The 24,066-nt window shown below is 50.1% G+C and overlaps 1 protein-coding gene across 1 annotated transcript; it reads left to right on the top strand.

The window, feature by feature from the left end:
- The first annotated feature begins 3,787 nt into the window (after positions 1–3,787).
- Positions 3,788–19,592, top strand: LOC123030155 (immunoglobulin superfamily member 1-like). Its single transcript, XM_044443810.1, has 11 exons — positions 3,788–3,791; positions 6,415–6,439; positions 8,824–8,862; positions 10,323–10,631; positions 10,935–11,234; positions 12,994–13,287; positions 14,730–15,023; positions 17,028–17,342; positions 17,817–17,912; positions 18,368–18,432; positions 19,178–19,592. The coding sequence occupies exons 2-11, from the start codon at positions 6,415–6,417 to the stop codon at positions 19,328–19,330; spliced, it is 1,890 nt and encodes a 629-aa protein (XP_044299745.1). The 5' UTR covers positions 3,788–3,791; the 3' UTR covers positions 19,331–19,592.
- Positions 19,593–24,066: the final 4,474 nt, after the last annotated feature.

Genomic DNA, 24,066 nt, shown 5'->3' with positions numbered 1-24,066 from the left:
AACCGCGGACACTGGCCGAGCAGAGGGGCAGCCAGGGAGGCAGCCTGGGAGTACGATTGCACCCATGCAGGGGGGATGACGGGATCCATGCCTGCTCGGGGACCCAGGTGGGGGGGGAGGCGTCCCTTGCTCAGTCGCCACCTCGGCTTCTCATCAGGCGTCTGGTTGGCCACTGGGGGAAGAGGATGCTGGGCCAGAGGGGGCTCCAGGTCAGTCCCGCAAGCCTTGGGTGCTTGCAGCCTCTTCTCTGCCTGAGCGTTCGCCCTGCTGCACCTCCTCCTGGGAATTCACTCACCTCTGACAGCGATGCGCACGATGTTGCTTGGCAAGGACTGGGTCAGTCTCCCACCTCGTAGGATCCAGTAAGCACAGCTGTAATTCCCAGCAGTGTCCGGACCCACCTGGAAAGTTGCGGAACCCTTCCTTTCAGGCAGCGGCTGCTTGTGGCTCTGCCCTGGTTGTCTCTTGTAGAAGGCATAAGCTGGTGCTTTCAGACCTCCTGGAGCAGAACAATTTAGCGTCACCTGTTCTCCTCGGATGAAGACAAAGTGTTGGGGATGCAGGGAAAGGGTGCCAGGCAGGGGAGGCTCTGCAATTCCTGGAAAGAGGAGAGGGAGAGAAAGAGATTCCCTCAGTCAGGAAATGGAGTCACGGAACCTCACTCCAACGCTCCTCAGCCTCCTTTTCTCAAGGGTAGAAAGGGAGGAACAAGCCAACTTGTGGGGAAGAGGGAAAAGCAGGGGATGCTTCTGACCTCAATATTCCAGCAGCCAAGAAGGTCATTTGAGGAAGCCGAATTTTGAAGATTCGGGAGAGATAAAGGAAGGACTCGGTATTTCATTGCACTGTGGAATTCACCACCGGAAGGGGCAGCCAAGACCGCCCATACAGTGGCTTCCACGGGGGATTCAATACCTCCGTGGAGGGTGCTCTGATCGAGAGTTGCGGCAGAAGGTGGGCAGAACCTTGCGCTTTTGCTCATACCCCGCAGTGGGCTTCCCACTGGGGCATCCTGGGGGCACAGGCTGTGGGGCAGAGAGCCCCCCCCCTTCATTTTTTCTTTGCCTCCCTCATCCTCTTTTGCTTTTCAAGACTCTCCTGGGGATGGCTGGTCCTCACAGCCCTTTGCATAAAACTCAGCCTTTTCCACTTCTCCCCTTCACCGTACCTGAGATCCTCTCTCGATCTCCTCTCCCATAGTACTCCAAATACAGAAATAAGGCATCATTCTCACTCCGTCTCCACTCCCATAACACTCCGAATACAGAATTAAGTATTAATTAATGTCCCCCGACTGAGTTGCCCCTCCCATTTTGGCTGCTCACTCACCTCTCACGGCTACGGGAAAGGTGTTGCTCCGCACAGACTGGATCGCCTTCCCACCTTGTGCCAGAATCCAGTAAGTGCAGCTGTACCACCCAGCAGAAGCTTCACCCACACGGAGCACTTCGGCGGCACCCATCTGCTTACGGGGCAGTTGCTCGGGGGGCTGCTCGGGGAGCTCCTTGTAGAATGTGTATCCCGTCGCTTGCCGCCAATCCGGAGCAGAACATGTCAGGGTCAGCTGTTCTCCTTGGACGTAAGTGGAATTTGGGGGATCCACAGAAAGTGTTGCAGGTGGTGGGGACTCTGCGATTCCAGTGGAGCAGGAGAGGGAGAGGAAATACAACTGTTAGCCAAGAAAGATGATTTCAGGGAGAATAACCTCAACCGCTCTCACAGAACTGGACTCTCCGAGTTACCTAGGGAGGAAGCTGTGGCAACCTGGCTCACTGAAGCTTCGGTTTTGAATCGAGACTTGCCGTGCAAGCACATCTTGCATCGAAGCATGAGCCCTGGAGCCCCAGCACTGAGCTGTCCTGCTTCCTGACACTCTTCCGGCTCCTCGAACCACTCCAGGCACCACAGAGAAGTCCCACCCTTCTCCCTCCTTGGCTTTCACACTGTCTCCCTGTTTCCAAGAGCAACTGCAGAGACAGACGCATGGCTCAGCCAATGGGCATGAAGTGAGCATTGATTCGGCCTCTCTTGCCAGAGCACTCTCTGGTACTTCCAGACCAACAATGGTAGGAGGGCAATCTTGCATCCGTATGACTGGAGAAGCCACACGGAAGAGTGGAAACTTGGGAATGGACCACTGATGCTCTCCATGGCTTCAGGAAACGTGTCCCTCCATGCAGGGCAATCTAGATTTCCCCGTGGCCTCTCCCCTACAGGGGTGCAACATTTAAACCCAGAGTGATCCTTACCATGGAGGGAGAACAAAATCTCATTACTCAAGGGAGAAACAGGATTGCTTCCCGTGATCTTTTCTCCCAGATAACGACACGCAAAATATTCCCTTCGCATCAGATGATTTGTGGAGATCTCCAGACTCTTTTCTTCCTGGTGTTTAAACTGGGTGAAATGACCTCTTGCATCTCTTCTATAGAGATAGAAATACTTTCCCCTCTGAGATTCCGGGGAAAAACATTTCAGCCAGATCCATGTGCTGTGGTCAGACTTGCGGTATGGAAAGGACATGGTCAGCCAGGGCGCTGGGGCAGCTGGAACAGCCTGGGGAGCTGCTGGGGGGAAACAACAGCCCGGTTGAAATCTGGAGGGGTGAGTTAAATGCAGCTACCCGCCCCCCCATTTTAGTATCATCTGCAAATTCAGTCCGAGAAGCTCTCCTTCTCTCGGCGCAGCATCCGCCAGGCACCCTCTGTCCAAAGTGAAACACAAGAGCCTCCGGAAGCCAGCCCGACTTCAGAATAATTTGTCTCATTCAGTTCACGAGGTATAACTGCTCTTGATGGTTAGCATCTGAGACCACAGCATATGACCTGTCACTATTTACTTGTGAATGAACCTAAAAACATTCCTGGCAAACCGACCAGGATGGGCAACGTCCTCTATTTCAGCCCTGCCGGAGTTTAGTTTCACGAGAGAAGGGCTTGGCTCGCCATAATCTCTTTTGAGCCATATATTTTGGGACAAGACGGCTGCAGGATGCCGGGAGCAACTCGAGGCCTTCTTACCTGCCATGGGCAGCATCCAGGTAAGTGCTGAACAGGTGACTGAAAGGGGAAAGAGAGAGGGTGTCAGGATCATGGTAAGCTCTGGTGTTGTGTTGCTGCAAGAGAGGCAGCTTAGAGAGCTTGAAGAGGAAGAAGGGGCTGCAATATGCAGGGATGGAGATAAAACGCAGATATTGTGAAGTGAAGAGAGCTTTGCAAGCCACAGAAAAGGTTTCCATTCAGAGGGGAAATGACAGCAACCCTGAAGCTGCAGGCACCTGCAAAAGTGACATGTCGCAGCTCTGCTCTGTCAAAGACGGGCCTGAAGCAGGACCGTTGAGCAAGACCTGAAGTCTCCTTTGCTTGCTCAAGGAGATCAGCCTGTAATAAGGAGCTCATTAACCAGGACGTTCCCCCATTGCTCCATCCCCTTCCTGCGCAAAGCACCCTGGAAATTTGGGGAGCAGTGAGAAATCCAAGCTCAGAAATCCAGAAAGAAACAGAGAAACAGAGTGAGTCAGAAGGGACCTCCCAGGCCATCTAGTCTGACCCCCAGCTCCAGTCAGCTCCACTCACAACATGCCCACCATGTGCCTGTCCTTGAACACCCTCACCGATGGGGCCTCAACCACCTCCTGTGGAAGCCCATTCCATACCCCAGGGGTCCTGACTGCCAGGAAGTGCTTCCTGGCATCCAAGGAAGGGGAGTTCCCAGGTAAGGCTCGGAGAGGGAGGGGAAAGGGCCATACCTGTCAGCCAGGCAAGGAGCTCCATGCCAGCCCCGATCTCTGTGTGCCCCACGTTGGGCTCCGCGGCTCCCAAGAGAGGCGAAGACCCTGTCCCCTCCCAGCAACGAGCGGGGCAGGAACTGCGTCATCACCTCCCCAGCACACGCCACCCACATCAGAAGCACACGGCTCAGCCCAGAGGCCGTGGCCACACCGAGAGTGTACCAGGAGCGACGGAGCCGCTTCACTGCATCCGGCCTGCTCTGCCCCTCCCGCCCCTTCTTCTGACCAAGGCTCCGAAGAGCAGCAAAGAGCAGCCGGGGGGGGGGGGGGGGGGAGACGGCGAGAAGCCGGCGTCATGCTGTTCCCGCCCCCCAACTGGAACCCCAGCCCGGAACCTGCTCCACCAGCCCCACAGCCCCGCTCCCAGATCAGGATCCTTCCTGCAACAGACCTGCTGGGTATGCGACCTTATTGTCACAGGGAGGTGGCTCCCCTTGTTTTTCTGTGGCGAGTTTTGCTTTTGGGATGTGCATCTTAAGGAACCATGGCAACCATGAGAAACGGGATGCTGCACCTGAATGATTTTATTTGCTGCCGTGCCAATTTTGTGCTCAGCCTTCTCGAGCCCTTCTATTTGTGCTTTATAACTTATTGGTTATGCCCTTTGTAATGCCTTACGGTAGACAAACACACCTGAAGACTGGGGGCTGTATAGAGGCCCAGAAACACCCAAGGTTCCTTTAGAGTATGAAACCTGAAGCCAGGGGGGTTTGTGGTGTCTCCGTGAAAAGAGAGAGCGAGGCGGCTTCTTCTGAAGAGGATCTGGCACGTTTCGCTTCCGAGCCCAAACCATCGCCTTGACTATACGCACTTTTGTCGGCAGGGCATCGTTTAAGTGCTGCTAAATTAGTCACTGTTGGCAAATGAAGACTTGTGATGGTTCCTTGTATAAAAGGTTGAATTGTTATGATACAACGTGGGCTTTTTAACATTTTAAAATTAAGGGAATGTTTTCAACCACGTGAAGATAGAAAAGGAGCTGAACATCTTTGGATGACATTTATTGCTTCCATGAAGGAACAATTTAATTTGCATATCAGTCAGCGCTTTTGCAAATTACTGTTACTGTAAATTTAGAGGAAGTAATTGGATGGCGTGTATACTGAAGTTTGGGGAAATTAGGATTCTTTCTTTCTGGCAATTAGTTATATATAGCTTTTATTTGTAATTGCAGCTTTATTTAATCCGTGTGATGCTTTGAGTGTATGTTTATAGTGTATAATATATATTATAATTTATTATTATTATTATTATTATTATTATTATTATTATTATTATTATCAGAACCTTTCTAAGCCGCCCCGTGGCGTCGCCACGGGGCAGCTTACAACACAATAAAATACATTGAAATACAATAGAACATAATAAATTACCACTAAATACAAAAATACAAAAAATACACTGAGATACAAACATAATAATATAAATAAGGTCTGCAGTTTTGTTGCAACATCAGAAGTTTGCAGACGTGGAGAAACAGGTGCTAAAAAGAGGAAAGGAGGTTTTGCAGAAGGCACAGATGCTGAGGTGGTGAATCATGGTTTAGGCAAAGGAGGAAGATCCCGTTTGCTGTTCCACTCTTGCTTCAACCTCGTCCCTCCGATCTATCACCAGCAGTAATTTTGTGTAACGTGTCCCGTGAGTTGAGCCAGGTCAGCCTCAGTGGGCATGTCCAGAAGCAGAGGCAACTCTGCAGATCTTAAAGCAGCCGGGCCAGGCCTGGAGCTGAGCAGGCGCTGAAGGGCCGAGCATTACCAGCCCAGTCCGGCTGGCAAGGTGTGTCTGACAGGCAGTGCGACTTATCAGTGCTCACACATTGATCCAAGGAAAAGATCAACAGATCCCTCCACATCTGCCGTGCAACATTTTCTTTCCAATGGCTGAAGCTCAGTTTCACCACAGAGTCAACTGATCATGACAAAATGGATCCAAACATAATTAGTTGGTTATGAGACATGCTGTGCATCTCTAGGAACTTCAACACTTGAGGGACCTAATCTGCTTGAAAGTGCTGAGAAAGGAATCGTGTATTTTGAGAGGGGATCCACACTGGACGCTCGGAAATCTAATCTAATCCTCTCTTAGTTTTGAGGAGTGAAAAGCCAAGGAAGGAAGCAGAGTGGGGTAGATTCTGGAACCTTCCAAGTTATACTTTGCTGGTTATGGTTCAAAATAAATATTTTCTCCAACAAAAAGTGAACAGGTTCTCTTTCCTGTGTTCCAACCTGAGGCCAACTGGATCTTTCCCAAGGAAGATTTTTACTTGGATTTCTAGTGGAAGACCCCAGCCAGTGAGGGGAAACATTGAAACAGAGAGAAATTAGACCCCTGCATGTCTCCTAAGGCTCAGGGGAAAGCTCCGCACTAAGATTTTGATTATGCCACACACGATGATCACAGCTCTTACTTCCTTCTTTTCTCATTTCTGAGAACACAGTGCTGCTTTGAGCTATTTTTAATTGCTTTCGTCAAATGTGAGGACAGGCAAGCCAGAGCAAGGAGGGGTGTGGTGAGCTGGCCTGGACAACCTGAAATATCCCTTTGAGTGGCCAAGTCATCCTCTTCGAGGCAAGCAAGCAGCCCTGTGGTGGAGCTGTGGACCATCCCGGTGGCCTTTTCTGAAGATGAAGTCAGTGGCTTTGGTGACAGGTTTGGATCTTCTCTTCTCCCTTCCTGCCACAGATCTGGAACTCTTTCCCCACCTCTGCTCCTGCCTCCCAGCATCTCTCCCCTTTCCTTTCCTCCCCTGTCTTTATTATCAGGACCCTTCTCAGTGGATCACGCACAGGATCCAAACGTAAGTTCTGTTCTTGCTAAAATCTCAACTAAAAGCGGAGAGGAGAACTTTGTCAAAGAGAAGGTGCAAGTGGGGAAGGAACAGGTCAAGGGCAATCGGGCCGCCAGCTGAGAGGAACCCCTGGGTGCCGGAATTCAGTGGGGTTCCCCCAGTCCCCATAAAGAAGAGACCACACGGAAACCACAGACAGGGTTAGAAGCCCAGAAAGTGATGTGCCATGTGCTTTTCACGCAAAGGAATGCAAACTTTCTTCATGGCTATGGTAGAGTCCTCACCGGGAGGCAAGGAGGTGCTGGCCCTGCTCCAGGCTGACAGACGGGGCTCCAGTCGTCCCAGGAGACGATTCTGTGGATCGCAGACGGCTGTTTCCAAGGGCTGTGCAGTACAACGTAGCGTTGCTTCCATGGGTCTGAATTTTGCAGGCTTGCCAGTGGTGCTAGCTCTCTACCAGTGCTCTTAATCTGGGGGATCTACGCACTGTCAAAGTCTGCAGGTTACCGGCACTCTCTCCCCTTTGGAAGGCTCCTTCCCTCCTTGCTTTGCTTCTCCTCTGAGGATTTCAGCAGCATCTTGTTTTCTGCATGAACCCCAAAGAAGGATGCAACGGTGAGTTTGTGTCATGTGAAACCACTGCTGCTTTTGCAGGTAGGTTTAATTATACCTACAACCTTTTCAGGGACCTCTGCGGTTGTGTCTGAAAAAATCTTTGCAAGTTTCATAGTTAGGTTTTTCTAGCATAGTGAGAAATGTTTAGTCCTTCAGATTTAGCTGAGAAGTTCTCCAGTCAAAAAGAAAATGGTATCTATCCCCTGCCAGAAAAAGGGAAGACATAAACTGTTGTAACCTGCGGTGTTACAGATGAGACCAGAGACCAGATGGTAAAATAAAGAGGAGGTTTATTCCTGCGGCAGGGATCACATTCATAGAGGAATGCGGTCCCGAATGGAGTTTGAATGAGGTTTTTATAGCTTCACAGTGAGTTTTCGGTAAATGGGAAACAATACAATCAGTTTTTGACAGAGATCAGAACAATGGTGACAACGGGATGTTACAAAATCACATAGCAGCAGTTAAGCAAGGATATAGAAGCAGACTTGATTAACAGTAAGTTTTATCTTTTAATTTACACCTTCCAAGCAATCTTTGTCCATTACGTTGTAGTTGTACGTAAGCTCTTTCCACTTTCCGAGGGGAATTCTCTGAGGCAGTTACTAGTCATTTGAATGGGCTAGAGCTCAGGAGAGTTAAGCCTATCATGCACACCCTGAGACAGTTTTATTATTCTAGTGTTTGGCCGTGTCATGCCTATCTGGGGCCTAGAGGAGTCATGCCTATCTGGAGCCTAGAGGAGTCATGCCTATCTGGATGTCCTGAGAAAGCTGATAGATATTTCTAGTATATCAGGATCCTGGGGAGTCAGGCATAACATAAACCTGTAATAATTAGAAGGCAACATCAGTGGAATTAACAATCTATGCATTGTATTAGAAATGCATTTTAACACTCACTTTTTAATTAGAGAATTTCCACGATGTTGGGGGAGCTGAATGCCATGTCTGGAAAAATTCCAAAGGTTCAGGATGCAGCAGATTTAAGGAGGAAAAATAAGGAAATGGGAGGCACCAAGCTTGACCCGTTTGCTCATCTCCACAGTAGAGTCTGTATGAGAATTCGTAGTCCGTCTTAGAGCTCAAAATGGGCTGTCCAGATTCTGCTGAGTTTCTGTCCTCGGCAGCCTACCTCTTTCTCAGTTTCTCTGCATGTGGAGGAGCAGGTGCTCTTAGAACCAAGAAAAGCACAGCAAATCCCACCCCCACCCCATTGCCTATATAAATTTGTCCGATTGTTGGAACTCCGGGGCTTGCTCAATGCTTGTTCAGTGGAAATTACTCCCGTTAGCACAGGCAATTCCTGGGACTTCCTGCCCACAGCCTCTCCCCGTGTCATTTTCCTTTTTGGCTTTGCCTTGCCGAACTTTCACTGCATCATGTTTCCTCTCTACATCTGTCACTTTCAGTTTTAGCCGAGCTTTCCCTCTCCGTCCAGGTGGTGGCTACTCATCCTTTCTGTCAAAGGTGCTTCTGTTACTTTCCTGGTTGCTCCCGTCCCTCCTTCCTCCCACCCCTTTTTCCACCATCAAGATGGCTTCTGACAGGGGCAGAAACCCTCTTGGGTCAGACGTCGGCCCCATCTGGTCAGTGCTTACTCCTGATGTCCTCTCTCTTTTCTCTTTCAGTCGCATGCGCAGCACTTTCCTGGATGCTGCCCGTGGCAGGTAAGGAGACCCTGAATCCCACCCTGGAGCTTGCAGGCCATACTGAAAGACACTCCCAAGCGGAGACCATGGAGAGAGCAGGGCTGTTTGGGGTCTGAGTTTTTAGCCAGTGGCACAGGAAAACGAAACTAAAAACTAAAAGCACTGGCAAGAACTGACTTCAAGAGCTTCCCGCAACAGCTCTACAGAGAACAAAATCAGGACTTTACCCATGTGTAGGAGTGGGAAGTGCTTCGGATCATTTGCACACGGGGGCTTCAAAATATGATAAACTTCCCCCTGCTGTATTTGAGGATCTTCTTCGGCTGGGGGTGGGTTGCTTACGCATTCTGTCCTAATACCACCACTTAAGAAACACTGACCAGTTCTTGCATAAAGAGCAAAGCTCTATTTAAATGCTCCGGAGAGGAGCCATAAACTTCAAAGTTCTAAGCAATTCTCCCCATGTAGTAATCCTACATCCTTCCTCTTCACATGTCTTTACTACCCTGGTGCATATTCTGTTCTGTAATTTGCCCTTGAGTAACCCTACTGACTCTTTCATGACATTGTCCCAAAGTGCTGGGACTAAAATATCCCCAGCTTTCAGCTTCTTCGATTTTACAGCTCTTTCTAAATAACAGTGCTGGGGAGGGGGGGGGGCAACAAAGCCACCCTGGAAAGTATATACAAATAGCTGGGCAGGTTGACTGTACCATGCCCCCCCCACCCCCAAAAAAGGGCACAGGACAAGGTTCAGTTCAAATCATCATTTTAAAGGTATGATTCTAAGCTAAATGCTCCAATAAACAATGAAAATCCATTGAAGACAATCCATGTTTGAATGTTTAAACCTGATTTTGTTTTTTTCGAATTTGAAGACCTAACTATTGCTATGCAGTGAAAAAAAAAAATCAGCAAGCCCTGCTGTTGGGCATGCAGAGTTCTGCATTTTTCCTAGCCTCAGGAAGAAGGAAAATGCAAATTCCATGATGGTGCAAAGCTGCTCCCCGGAGGAGGGGTGGCCTGTCAGAACAAGGTTTTTTGGATCCTGCATTTTTATAGCCCCAGAAACTTCCTGCTGGACTGTACAATCACTCAGCATGTGACACCTACTAGGTTTTTTCCCCCTTAAATGCAGGATGACTTGCAAATAGACTTATTTCCTTTCACCAGTGTAGCATATACTTGAGAAAAGAAGTGGATGCGATAAGCCACAGGGGAACAGTGGAGTTTACAGATTCAAGTAGCTTCCATCCCAGGGACCCTCTGAATCCACGACTGCCTGATCACTGAGACTACCTCATTCAGGGTGGCACCCAGAATTCTTTTCTGTGCCTCTGATGCCAGACTAGAAGGTGCAGCCCACAAGTCTGTGGTAAAAACCATTTGGTGGAAGAGGGAAAGACGTCTCTTAACTGCTTGCTCCAAGGAGGAAATAGGTTTGGGGGATCTAAATGGCGTTGTTTATCCTTTCCCAGCTCCCCAGGCTGTTCCAGCTGCCCCAGCGCCCTGGCTGACCATGTCCTTTCCATACCGCAAGTCTGACCGCAGCACAAGGATCTGGCTGAAATGTTCTCCCCGTGAAGGCTGGAGACCAGAGTTGTTCTATTTCTACTGGAGATCTGAACACAGTGAATGGACCCAGCTTACATACCGGAAAATAAATCTTTTGGAGGTCCCCACAAGTTATCTGACAAAGCAAGTATTTGCTTGCTTGTACCAGGAGAGCAAGAATGGCAGAAGGTTCCACTCTCCATTCAGTAACGAGGTGGCCTTCTCTCTCAGTGGTAAGGATCCGCTAGTTTTCAGTGCATCATGCGCAAATAAGGTGGGAACTGTGGAAAGCCGGGGACTTCTGGAAGACACAGGGCCTGGTTCAACGAGTGGAGCTGAGATGTTCGGAGTTCAGTGCTTCCTTCTGCTTTGTGAAAACTGTGACTCTTTAGCATGTCTCATTGCAAAGCAGAACCCTATATAAGTCTGGCGAGTTCTGTGAAGAGCCGAGGATATATTCTCCAAGGCCTCCTGAGCTCTTTTCCTGACTTTCTGGTTTCTTTTCTCTCCCACTTCTTCTTCCCTGGTACCCCTAGAATCGCCCCCACCAGCAACCCTTTCTCCGAATCCCCATTACCCTTTTTACATCCCAGGGGAAGAGGTGACCCTGACATGTTCAGCTGCAGATGCGTGGAAGGTGAGAAGCTACACGTTCTACAAGCATCTACCAGGCCAGCTGCCCACACAGCTGCCCCGTCAAGGGACGGGGCCCGCTGAACATCTCCGCGTGGAGGAAGGTTCTGCCGCATTTTACAGCTGTACTTACTGGGTTCTGTCACAAGAAGGAAATGAGATCCAGGCACAGCAAAGCAACATCTTCAACCTAACTGTGAGAAGTGAGTGAGTTAAACAAGTTTTGCAGGTGGGCAACATAATCAGCACAGATCTTGGCCTAGGACCCTTCGCCACAGGAATTTTGCTTTGTGCATTTCTCTCCCATGTTCTGAAGGCCTTTCCATGTGATGGGTGTGCCACAGGACAGAAGAAGTTCCTCTAGATGTGATGTAACCTTCACACCCAGTGGGGAAATTTGTCTCAGATGTTCAACTGTCCCTACTCCACCACTTCTCCTTCCCCAGGCAATCCGGCACAAAACACGGGGAAGGGAAGGACTGACCACTGCAGCTCTCGGTCACATTTCCACTTCACTTCCATCTGCACCACCTTGAAGAAAAGCAGTTCAGAGTCGTGCCAGATCGGCTCAAGGGTCACCCACAGCAGACAACCAGATGCCCCACTGGGAAGCCAGAAGCAGGGCCTGTGCAAATGGTCACCTTGCACTGGAGTCCCCAGCATCCACTGCTCATGACGTTTCTCTCATTGCTTTCTAAAGCTCTCACTTGTGATAGCACATTTAACAAACTCTGGGTCAGGTTCTTGCGAAAGCCAGAGGAAAAGAGATCAGCACCATGGAGAGCCCACTTGGTGCCGGAGCTTGATGCTAAACTAGGACGGTCTTCATGTTCCTCTGTGAACCATGAGAGAAAGACTGAGCCTTCATGGCCATTTGACCTGTGGCCAATCTCATTACCCGATCTCTGACTGGTGCGCTTGATGCCGGCTCCTGGGACACCCCCCGGCTCTCTCCTGCCCTGAGTCTGCAAGTGCCTTTGGGTGCCCCCTCACCATCTGGGTCAAATAGGTTGCACAATATGATCCTGAAGCAATGCTGAATTTCATTCTGTGCTCAGTATTTTCTTCTGCAAGCCACTCAGGGTGAAAGCATTGTCTGAAAAGTGCATCTCTCTGACTGAGGTACAACCTGCCTAGGAATATTTATTTTATTTATTTAAAGCTTGTATAAACCACCCATCTACTGGCGTCCTGGTACAGCTTACAACAAGCAACAAGTAAAATAGGAAATAAAATAAAATGACACAGCATCCGATAATACTACAATATAAAACCGCATTAAAACTAATTAAATGTTAAAATGACAGGAAAATAAAATAATTTTTTTTACCCACTGCCAAAAAAAGAAAAAGAAAAGGTTGGTGCCAGACAAACCTCTCTGGGGAGCATATTCCATAATCAGGGTGCCACCACAGAGAAGGCCCTTCAGATAACCACCCTCCTGATCGCTTTCAAGGAGGGCCCCTGAAGAAGGACCTCTGCCTCAGATCCCAAGGGGTGGGAGGGCATATAGGGAAGGAGGCGCTCCTTCAGGTACCTAGGGCCCAAGCTGTTTAGGGCCCTATAGGTCATCACCAGAACCTTAAATTGGGCCTGGACTTCAATTGGCAGCCAGTGTAAATGGAAAAGGACCGGCATTATATCCAAATACCTGCTGGTCCCCATTAATACCCTGGCAGCTCGGTTCTGGACCAGCTGAGGTATCCGGACTGTCTTCAAGGGCAGCCCCACGTAGAGCATGTTACAATAATCCAGTCGGGAAGTTACCTGGGCGTGGGTCCCCATGGCTAGGCATTGCTCATCCAGGTAAGGGTGCAGCTGGTGGATCAGCCACAGCTGAAGAAAAGCGCATCACCTGAGATTCCAGTGACAGCTCTGGACCGAGGGGCACACGCAAATGTGTGTTGGTACATGTCACACCAGTTTGATTCTTCTCTCCTTTGTCTTCTGTTTGATCTCCAGAAACTCCTCCAGCTCCGCAGCTTTCCGTGGCTCCGTGGCACTCTGTGTACACGCAGGGGGAGAGCATTCGCTTGAACTGTTCAGTCCCTGAAGGGGTGCCTGTAGTAGCTTATGCCTTTTACCAAAAACAAGATCAGTGGTCCAAGGAGCTTGCGCATACAAAAAGGTTGCCCTACACAGCTTTTGGAGTGGATGAAACAACTGCTGGGAATTACAGCTGTACCTACTGGCTGTCGCTATCCTGGCAAACGCTTGAGTCCAGTCAGAGCAGCTTCGTCTCCATAGCCTGGACAGGTGAGCCAGTCCCAGGTGCAGCTGGGTGAAGGCCAACCAGATGCTCAAGTGGTCCATGGGAAGCAAGCCTTAGGAAATTTGCACTTTCCCTGGGAGCATTGTCCTTGGGGAAATTCTCTCTCAAAGCCCTCTATTTACATCGATGGGCATCACTCCATCCCTCCCTCCTGTGAAGAAGAGCTCCCTCTTATCTGCCTGGGGCTTCCCAAATTCCCACTTCCAAGCTGCCAGGGCCCCTTCCCCTGGTCACTCTCCATCAGGGTGGTGGTAGGGATGAGGCTCTGATGAGCGTGGAGGTGGGTTTGGCACACAATTTATGGACTCCTCATCTGTCGTGCCTGATGCCTCAACAGAGGCGGCACCTCACGAGGAAGAGTCAAATGCCCAAAGAGAGAATCAGGCATCAGAACAGGAGGTCTTATACTTGAGGCCCTGTGACCAAGTGACCCTTCCACAACCTGGCTTGGGAGTAGCTGAACAGGTAGCCGTCCCTCATCCTGACCCTTTATTTATTTATTTATTAAAACATTTCTATGCCGCCCCATTCGCCGAAGCCTCGGGGCGGCTCACAACATAAAATTAAAATACAAGAAATAACAATATAAAATAGGTCACCCTGGCCAGATAAAATAAGCAAATAATATTAACAATTAAAATGATGCTTAAATAAAAAGGTCATTTACCCCCTGGGCAAACAGCCATGCCTCAGCCCGACCATGAGGGCCCCGAGGGAAAAGACACTACACGTTCTGCCCCTGAAGAGCGGGGGCAGGATGCCCCCTTCCTCCTGATGCTGAGTGTCCTGAACAAGATACAGGAGATGCAAAGAGGCAGGATAGATTTGACTCGCGTGACTCTCAGACGTAGCTCACGCTGATTGGAACAAAAGGAGGCTTTGTCCCACCTTAGAGGGGAAAGGTGGGACAGAGAAAGCTAATCCCACGTGGGTTCCCTGAGAGATGACACTTAGAAGATAGCAACTAACTTGTAAAGGTCATTGCAGCAGAGCTGATCCGTAGCATTGTAGATCTTGTAGAAAAGTAGCAATAAAAGACTTTAGTTTTATTGCCTGCGTAAGTGTGGGTCACAACATCACCCCATAAAACGTCCTTCACAGAGTGGGGCCCTGTCAGTGCTCCGTGATCGATCTCAGATGCAGTTTCCCGAAAAGGGGGCAGCGTCACTGAAGGTACCAGAGCTGCCAAGGAGTGCTTTCTCCATCCAACCCTGGAGAAGAGGCAATGCTTCACGATGAGAGTGCAAATGGACTGAATCTTTGTCTCTGAAGAGCCGCTGGCCCATTTGAGCAAAACCGTTCAAAACTTTTTTCTTGTGTAAGCTGTTTCAAGCAAAAGCATTTCCTTACAAGTGGTGGCACATGCCTCAGAAACCTGGCAAGTGTGTTTGCACCCTGCTTGGATCCTTCTCTCTTTTCCCTCTAGAAACTCCGGCTGCAGCAAACCTTTCTGTGTCTCCCGGCCACTCTGTGTACATCAGAGGGGAAAACATCACCCTGACCTGTTCGGCTCCTACAGAGGTGGATGTGGCAAGATATACCTTCTACAGGAAAGAAGATCAGGTATCCAAGGAGCTGCAGCGGAACGAGATGGGGCCTTCTGAAACATTTCGAGTGGATGAAACAGCTTCTGGGAATTACAGCTGTGCCTACTGGCTGTTGACATCTGGGCGGGAGCTTGAGTCCAGTCGGAGCAGCTTCAGCTCCATAGCCTGGACAGGTGAGTCAGTCCCAGGTGTGGATGGATGAAGGCCCAAAGTTTTCCTTTCCTGACACCAGCTTGGCCTTTCTAGAGTCAAAAGCAAGGCTTTTGGTCTTTTTAAATTCTTTGAAACGTGGGTAGTGTCAGAGTTGCCTGGAAGTTGCCCTGCCTGCCCTGGGACCTCTCCTGTCAGTTGCAGCTGTCAGAACGTAAGGTCAGATGCAGGAGAGATCAGCTTTTGCTGGCCTCGGGTTGCTCTTCTCTATTTCCCCATTGCAGAAAGATCTTTTAGCACTGAGATCCTGAAAATTCAGAGTAATTCTGGTCCCTTCAGCTCCCTCCCTTCCCAAGGGTGAGTTTTAGAAACGCAATAGGAACACGAATAGAGAGTTAAAATGAGCACCCAGAACAACAGGGGGTCTTTTGTGTGAAGAAGAAGAGAAAGTGGGAAGTGGCTTGAAACTGGATATCAGTTTGTGGTTTTGCTATTTGCGTATTACTGGAACTCAGTTTGGAATCCTGTCCTTGAGAAAGCCTTAACTACTTGGACATACCCTGAATAGTTGATTTGTTTGCTGAGAGAATTAACTTTAATCATCTCTTTAATATTTTAAATGTTTTCAATGATTTGTTATATTATTCTTATATTCTTACATTATTCTTATAATATCATGTTAATAGTTGTATTGATTGGCTTGGTTAATTCTTTTCCAGGGGGATGGTATGAGTGTCACCCCTCCAGAGTTGGTTGGCAAATGAATTTAATAAATGAGTGTATGGAGGTGTTAATGTGCATGTGAAAATGCCTGGGGAGAGCCCCACCAGGTTTTCCACCCAGCCCATTCACACCTTAGTCCCAGATGGCTCCCTGCCCTGCCCCACAGGGTAATTTAGAAGAAAACATTCAGACATTGAAAAAGGAAGGATGAGCTAGCTTTGCTCTAGGGGGTGTCCCTGGTGCTTCTCTTTGGCCCGCCTTTTCCAGACAGGCAGCATCTGTGGGTGTTATGGGGCAGCCTTTGATTTGATTTTGATTTATTGATTTATATCCTGCCTTTTTCCTACAAAGGGCTCAAGGCAGCTTACATCATTCTCCTCCTCCATCTTATCCCCACAACAACCCTGTGAGGTAGGTTGGGCTGAGAGGCTGTGACTGGCCCAAAGTCACCCAGTTGGCTCCATGGCCAAGCGGGGACTCGAACCCAGATCGTCTGAGTCCCAGTCCCATGCTCTTAACCACTACACCACACTGCCTTTTGCCCAACCATAAATTGCTAGCAATACAACCCCACCCAGTACAGTGAAGGGGACTGCCAGGGCCTTGGGGGCCCACCCTGCTTCTCTCCATACACTGATGGCAACAGGTCAGTGACAAAGCCTTTGTGTTGCCTGCAGAAGGTCCTGGGTCTGAAATGCAGCAGGACTCTCTTCTCCAAAATGCAGGGGAGCTGCCCAGCATGAGCTGCTCTGGATTCGGCTCTCCCACGTACAACAGCCATGATATCCCCGTGTCTGTGGCCACTAGGATCCTGATCTATCCACTGGACAGTGCTCACATTCAGGAGTGATGGTGCATTTGAGTCTCCTCTTCTGCAGTTGGGAAATGTCCATGTTCTTCTTCACGTGCAGGACAAATGGCAAATGTTTAGCCGGTGCAAATATTTTCACCCCTCCAGTTAGGGTAGCTGAGCTGGAGGAGGTGAGGGAGAAGCAGGCAACTAGAAGAAAACTTCTTGAGAGCTCAGAGGATGCGGCTGAGGGCTGAGGATGCCCTGCGGAGGCAGCAGGAAAGCAGTGCAGAATCCCAAAGCTTTGGGTGATGGCTGTTTGTGGCTCTGTTTGCGGCTCATGCATGAATCTCTAATTCAGGGGGTCACAACCTTTTTGGCCCCAAAATATGGCTTGTGTAGAGAAGCCCAGAGCCCAAGCACACACACACACAGAGACATATTCCTGGGATCATGTCAGAGCACAACACCCACCCCCCCTTCCTAATGACTTCCCCTTTGTGGTGGACCCCAGATCCTCCTCCTCCTCCGGTCCTCACTGTGGACCCTCCATCCGGAGAGCTGCGGGAAGGCGACCGCCTGCTCCTCTCCTGCTCAGCCGACGGGAGCCCTGCTGAGAGGAGGTTTCGCTTCTTCAAGGATGGGGCTGAGTTGGCCTCCAGCAGCGAAGACTCTCTGGGGAGCTCCAGAGAACTTGGAAACGCCTCCACAGCTCTCCGCATCCTCCAAGCCGAGCTCCACCACACCGGGGAATTTGGCTGCAGGTATGAGGAGAACGTGAGTGGCCGCTGGATCTTGTCTCTCTGGAGCCCCAAGGTGGACATCACAGGTGCGTCCTTTGTGGGAAAGGGTTAAGATTGCTTCAGGGGTAGCATCTACCATTTCTGTCAATTGAAGGGGGCCCAGCTGTACCATCGAAGGAAGTTTGCAAAAACACTCGACTTCCTTGGTGCACCTGAACAACCAGCTCCTGGCCTTCCAGTCCCTCTCCCTCAGCCTCTGGAACATCCTGTCATGCGGGCAGCTCCTACGGCCGGCAACAGTCTTCTCTTCAGGCTACTCTCCAGCTCCCAAAGTCCCCCCTCAACCATGCTTTGGAAAGCCCAGTACTCGCTACCTGCTGGGGACGGGGAAAATACGGGTGCCAGAATTCAGAAGCAGAGGACGATGGCTATTTTCAAGGGTAGCTTAAAGTATGTTTAGGACCTAACCTGAACCCACTTACCTACCTGCCTAGAATGTTCAAGAACAAGACAGGTGAGAAACCGAAGTTCACAACTCCATTTTCTCCCCTTTTTCTCAGTTTCAGCAAAATGGACTCTGGAATACTTGTGTTTCGCTCTTGTACTTCTGCTTCTGCTTATCCCGCTTGGGGTCTGTTTCTGGAGAAAGAGGAATGGTAGGTGTGGGGAGTTGGGGGCCTTGCCATTCCTTGCAAAGCCGATGGGGCACGGGGGGGGTGGGGCACTATTTATTTATTTATTTATTTGGAATACTTGTATGCCGCCCCATTCGCATAAGCCTCGGGGCGGCTTCCAACAAATAAATAACAATATACAAAAATATAAAACTGGACACATCCAGGCAATAAATAAAAGCGATAAATAATTTAACAAATTGATTAAAATAGCATTTAAATAAAAAGGTCTTAGCCTGGCGCCAAAAAACAAATAACGACGGTGCCAGGCAGACCTCTCTGGGGAACGTATTCCATAATTGGAATTTAACCTTCATTGTGAGGAGAATTGCCAAGGTTGAACTCCAGGCAAGGAGAATTGGCACCCTCCGGCCTGCAGTTGAACTTCCAAGTGAATGCTCTTTTCAGATCCTTTCTCTCTTTTTTCAATTTGGAAGGAGCGAAGCAAAAAACTGAGCCAGAAAAACCAGCGCAGGACGTGCAGGATCCCCAGTCAGGGCAGGTAAGAATGAGACAAGAGTCCTGTGCCGTTATCAGTTCATCCATGCAGTGCCGGGAAAGTGTCTGAACTGGGGGGCCAGTGTGGCGTGGCTGGAGCAGGGCTGGCCTGGGACACTGGAGACCGAGGTTCTTACCCCCACTCAGCCATGACTCCCGGCCTGGCCTGCCTCGCAGGGTCATCGCTGGGAGGGTAACATGGAGGGTGAACCAGACAAGCCTCGTTGGGCTCCCGATAAGAGGGGCGTCCATGTTATGTAATAAATGTAACACTATCATTCTAATAGTAACAGCCGCAACGAAACCCCCAAGTTGCCGTGAGATGTGGGAACGTTCCCGGGGGAGATGCTTTAGCAAAAAGGAAAAGCGTGACAAAGGACACGTCAAGAGTGATTCTTGGGGGAGGCCAAATGGCAGGTCTCTGTAAAGAGGAAACAGATCCTTCTGGGGTCGCCTGCAAGGGAGAAACAGAGGGGTGTTGATCAGTGCTGACCTGTTGCGCTGGTGCTGGGGCGAAGGAGACCCGCATCTGATCCCATGAGGCAGTTCTTTCCTTCTGGGGGTGCAGCCGGGTGTTTGGACCGTGTCTCCTATGGACCCAGTTCCCTGCACTCCTCGAGGGCATCCCATAAAAGTGGGACCTTGTGAAGCAGCTCCAACCACTGGGGGAAGAGCCTCCTTCTGAACAGACTCCTCACCGGCTCTTTCCAGAGAGGAGCCGCTCACTCCGTCCCCGTCTTCTTTTCCAGGAATCAGAGCTCACCTACGCCCTCCTTGACTTCCCCGCTGCTGCAGCCCACTCAGGCCGTGAGGGCGAGAACAGGCTGCGAATGGCACAAATGAGGACGGTGGTGTACAGTGAGGTTAAGCTCCCCCCCCCAGGGAACAGAGCAGCAAAATAAAACGGGCACGGAGCACAGACACGTCTGACCAGGCATAGATCCCCCTTGGAGCATTTCCGTGAGACCTTCAGCACCATCCTGGAACCCTCTTGAGATCCACCGGGGAGCTTCGAAGGAGCATTTGACTGACTCATGGGGAGCAGGAGAGCAATCCAGGGCTGCTCCTCGCGATGTTTACAGTTTACCTCCAGGATGGGAGGCCGAGCAGCTCCCATCCTGGGTGGGAGGACATGTGCAGGGTGCGGTTGTCTTCTTGGCTTTCTGCGGGAGCCACTTGGTGGCCTCTGTGTGGACAGAATGCTGGGCTGGGCAGGTGGGGGGCGGGGGGCGGCACTGATCCAGCCGAGCTCCTCTCGAAACCTTCCTAAACCAGAGCAGCTTCTTTTCTGCACCTCGGCAAAGTCCGGAGAGCGGCTGATACTGTCTGCTCAGAGAGGGGGCAGGTGGAGTGGACACGGTGGCCGCTGCACCTGGATGGGAAGCCTTGAGACCATCCATGACCACGCGGTCCCGCCACTCGCAGGAGAGCAACGACGGGGCACCCACGACACACAGGTGGCTCGATAGCACTGACAGGATCTGGCCAGTGGCATCTTTTGCAGGGTGGAAGGAAAAGCCACCTGCTGGGAAATAACGGATTAACCTCTTAGTAGGTCATTTTGGTTGAAAAACAACATGCTTATCCTGGAAAAGAAATACATGCGTAGATATATACACCAGCTGAATTCTCCCACCTTCCTGGCCCCTTCAGGACATGGTTTGGCCTAGGGAGAGAAAGCACTACTGTTCCCAGCATTCTGCAGTAAGCATGAATGGCTGGGGATGCTGGGATATGCAGGACTTCTGCTGCCTAAACAGGCAGAGGATGGTGCCGTAATCACCTTTAAAAGCACAATATCGTGCTTCCAATTCAAAAAGTTTGCAAACAGCAGGTGTGAACATGTGTAGATCTCCAAGACAAAATTCTCTGGGCAATTTCCACAGATCAAGGATGCAATCCTACTGACATGTAGACAGAAACATTTCCTACAAATCCAGCATTCCCCAGCCATCCTGAGCATAGGAGACATTCCCGGTGCTCCTAGTTATTCAGGGGTTGGTCACCCTGTCCAGTTCTTATTCGCTCAAATGACCCAACCCCAAACAAACAAAGCCCCAACTCCAAAACACAACCGAAAGAGTTGTGTAGTGAGAAAATACACATTACGTCCTAGAGTCAGTGTAATATTAATAATGTATATTTTAATTTGTATTTGGGGCATTTAAAAAAAATCACTGACTTAATGCAGAATCAGGATGGAGAGGATCAGAGGTTAGCACTTGCCAAAGGAGGCAGCAAACAATCCAACTTGCTGCCTCGGAAGACGCGGGGAAATCCTGGCTGAGCTGAGAAATGGCGGAGAGGACGGAGGGTGTGGATGGAGAGGGGAGGGGGATGCCCGGCTGCAGGGACCCCTCTGATCCCTCCTCTTCCAATGGCCAAGTTTGCTGTCTGTGTTGGGAATCCCTGGAGATTCTTCCTCCTCATTTCTTCATTTTAAAGCTTGGAGGTTGGCTGCAGCATCTGTGAACACCGGTGCACCTGAGGATACCCCTTTTGAGCCCACCAGGTTCCTCAACCCTCCTAAATTTTATTTATTGCAACTTTAAAAAAATATTCAAGGGGGATCATGCCCTACCAGGCTGGCACGCTGCAACAGACAGTTCTGTCCTTAGCACCAATCTCGTAGCTTCCAAAGGATGGGATGCTCTCTTGGTGTTCAGAGCCAACTGCTGGATTATACTTGGGTTCTTGGGCAAAATATGGTTTCTTTAGTCTCACCCACTTGACTTCTGGGAAATGAGTGTTCGGCGATGGGCCATGTGACATCCACTTCCTGAGAGAGCCCAACAAAAATTCCAGATGTGGGTCCAGGGCCCAAAATGTGGGGACGTCTCTCCCAAAGAGTTGATCCTTAAAACACAGAGACACACGCATGAATGGGAGAATCAACAGAGGCTTATCCTGACCTTTGGCTGCATTTTACCAGGGCATATTGTACGGCACTGAAAAGCAGGATTAGGGCAATAAATAGATGATCAGCAGCCGATGCACCATAGGCTCAAGGGAATCTCAATTTTTCAATGACTACTCGATTTTTAAAAGGGTCACAAAATGCATATATTTTATTTTATTTATTTATTTTTCGATTTACATCCTGCCTTTTTCCTACAAAGGGCTCAAGGCAGCTTACATCATTCTCCTCCTCCATCTCATCCCCACAACAACAACCCTGTGAGGTGGGTTGGGCTGAGAGGCTGTGACTGGCCCAAAGTCACCCAGTTGGCTCCATGGCTGAGCGGGGACTGGAACCCAGGTTGCCCGAATCCCCAACTCTTAACCACTACACCACACTGGTATATTCCTGAAACATGCACAGAGAAATTAATCTGTCAGTGAAAACAGCACTAGCGTTCATTCAGTTAGAGCATCGCTTGCCAAAAATGGCACATACAAATGGTAGACCATCTGCACACAAAAATGCATATTCGTTTTTATGTGGACCTAATTAAACAGTGAACGGCCCACAGGAAAAGTCCATTAATTAATTAGAGAATGATCCTAAAGCTCTTAGCATCTGAGGGACCATATGATATTCCAAGGGAAGCAGGATTATACCAGACTCATTTATTTGAAAATTGGGTGCATTTTTGCTCCCAAAATGTACACAGTGCCAAAGGATGGCTCTGAAGCCTTCAGTCATCTTCCCTTCTTCCAAACTGCGAAGGGAAGTGTGATCAGTAGAGAGAATATTATAAAAACATTCTTCCCCAACCTGCTGCCCTCCCAATGGGTTGGACTGCAATTCCCATCTTCCCCAGCCATGGAGAACAGCAGGTGGAGGAAGACGGAGGCCAGCATTCAGCACTGGCGAAACCAGTGGGGAGATCAGACAGTAATCTGCCCATGGGCAGTAGCTAGGCAGCCAGGCCGCTCCCAGTGGGAGCTTTCCGATCCCCAAAGCTTTGGTTGGTGGCCGTACATGGGCACCCGGCCTCCCAGATGTTCTCGGGGCAAACAGGACCTCGCCTCTCACCAGGATGTGGCTCCCAAGCATCCTCTCCCAGTGCGAGAACAGGCCCTCCTTGCTCACCCAGAACGCGCAAAATTGTGACAGCCAAAGAGAGATCTCTCTTTGGCGGTTCCCCTTGAGCGGTGGACCTGCTGGGGTCCGTTCACATCAGGCCCGGCCGTCTCTCCCGTCCTCCAGAAGTGGCTGGGCTGAGAGGGCCAGCACCAGCCCGGCTCCTGGCTTGACCAGTGTCCTCTTTGTGGCAGATGTTGAAATGAAGCAGCATCTCCTGCTCCAACTGAGGTCCAGATGTTCCTTTGGGCCAGGACGTGTGCGAGGATGCAGGGGGCCCCTGTTAATAGTACATCTGTTATGTTACCGGCTGCTCTGAAGAGCTCAGTGGAACAGATGGGTGGTCCAGGCGGTGGCACGTGTGGAACAGAGGGCTGATGCATGGAGGCCCCTTCCTCAGTCTGTGGGCTGGGCGTTGGGGAGGCTGCTGGCAGTCTCCTCTGCCCGCCTCCAGCCCACCCAAGCAGGGTTTCCTGCCCAGACCGAGCTGTGCAACATGATACACAAACCACGGAGGTTCAGGGGACTCGGCCTCTCGAGCATGCTCTGCTCGCTCCCCTCCTGCAGCCACATCACAACTCTTGGGAGGATTTGGTGGTGAAGGAGGAGAGGAGAAGCCACAGCGGGGCGGATGTGGGTGGCTACCTTGGCAGCACCGAAGGAAAGGTTCTGCCGAGCGGCGTGCGGGCAGCCTGTGGGTGCAGGGCTCTGGGAGACCATGTGCTTCCTGCCATGCGCTTTGTCTTGCGAGATAATCAGGTGAGGAAGACCTCATCGGTAATCTTTCTTTGGAAAGAGGGCAGAGCGGTGGTGGACCAGAGGACCCGGCTGTGGCCTTCAAGGGATCTGCTCTGCCCATGGCGTCTGAGGCTTTGGTGGCAGGTTCGTGGCCTCACTGTTTTGACTGCTTCTCTCAGGTGGGACACGGAACCCTTCTCTCCCTTTCCCCCTCCCCTGATTTTCACCTCCTTTCCCCTTCTGTTCTTCTCTTCCAGTCGTTCTCCAGCTCCTGTTCCTATGGCATTCGTGCTGCAGAGGTAAAAGTGACTTTCGGCCACATAGAGGCTCAGAGTATCACTTCTTAAACATTTGACAGATGCAATTGCTCTGCAAGAGGCTGAGCTCCAACAGGTGAAGGTTTGCAGAGAGTGTTGATCAGACCTCCTTCCCCAGCAAGATTTTGCTGGTTATTCACCAGCCAGAGACAGGGATCTTGCCAGAACGAAGGGAGCAGGGCTCAGTAGCAGCAGATTCTCTGCATCCAGGCCCAGCTAAGAGGAACACCAAAATCCAAGATTCCCTTATTAGTCAGGGATCGTTTCCTGCTTTTATTTATGAGCAAAATACTCCTGCTATCACAGACAGTCCATGGAGAGAAAAGAGAGAGAGGCAGTATGAATAATGCTAAATTAGGAACCTGGTTAAGTGAGAAAGAAAGTGGGTTTCTGGCTTATTGTTGGGATTTTTATAAATCAAATTGAAGTACCTACAATAAAATAAAATAAAATAAAATAAAATAAAATAAAATATCCCAGCTTTATAAGGTTGTTCTTGCACAGAGTTACCTCTTGGTGAGGTGCTGGAGCCTCTTCGGTTTGTGGGGGGCGGGGC

Source organism: Varanus komodoensis, unplaced genomic scaffold (assembly GCF_004798865.1).
Source record: "Varanus komodoensis strain SLA01 unplaced genomic scaffold, ASM479886v1 scaffold425, whole genome shotgun sequence".
NCBI classification, from domain to species: Eukaryota; Metazoa; Chordata; class Lepidosauria; order Squamata; family Varanidae; genus Varanus; species Varanus komodoensis.
The sequence above is the reverse complement of the archived record's forward strand: the minus strand, read 5'-3'. Positions and strand labels throughout refer to the sequence as shown.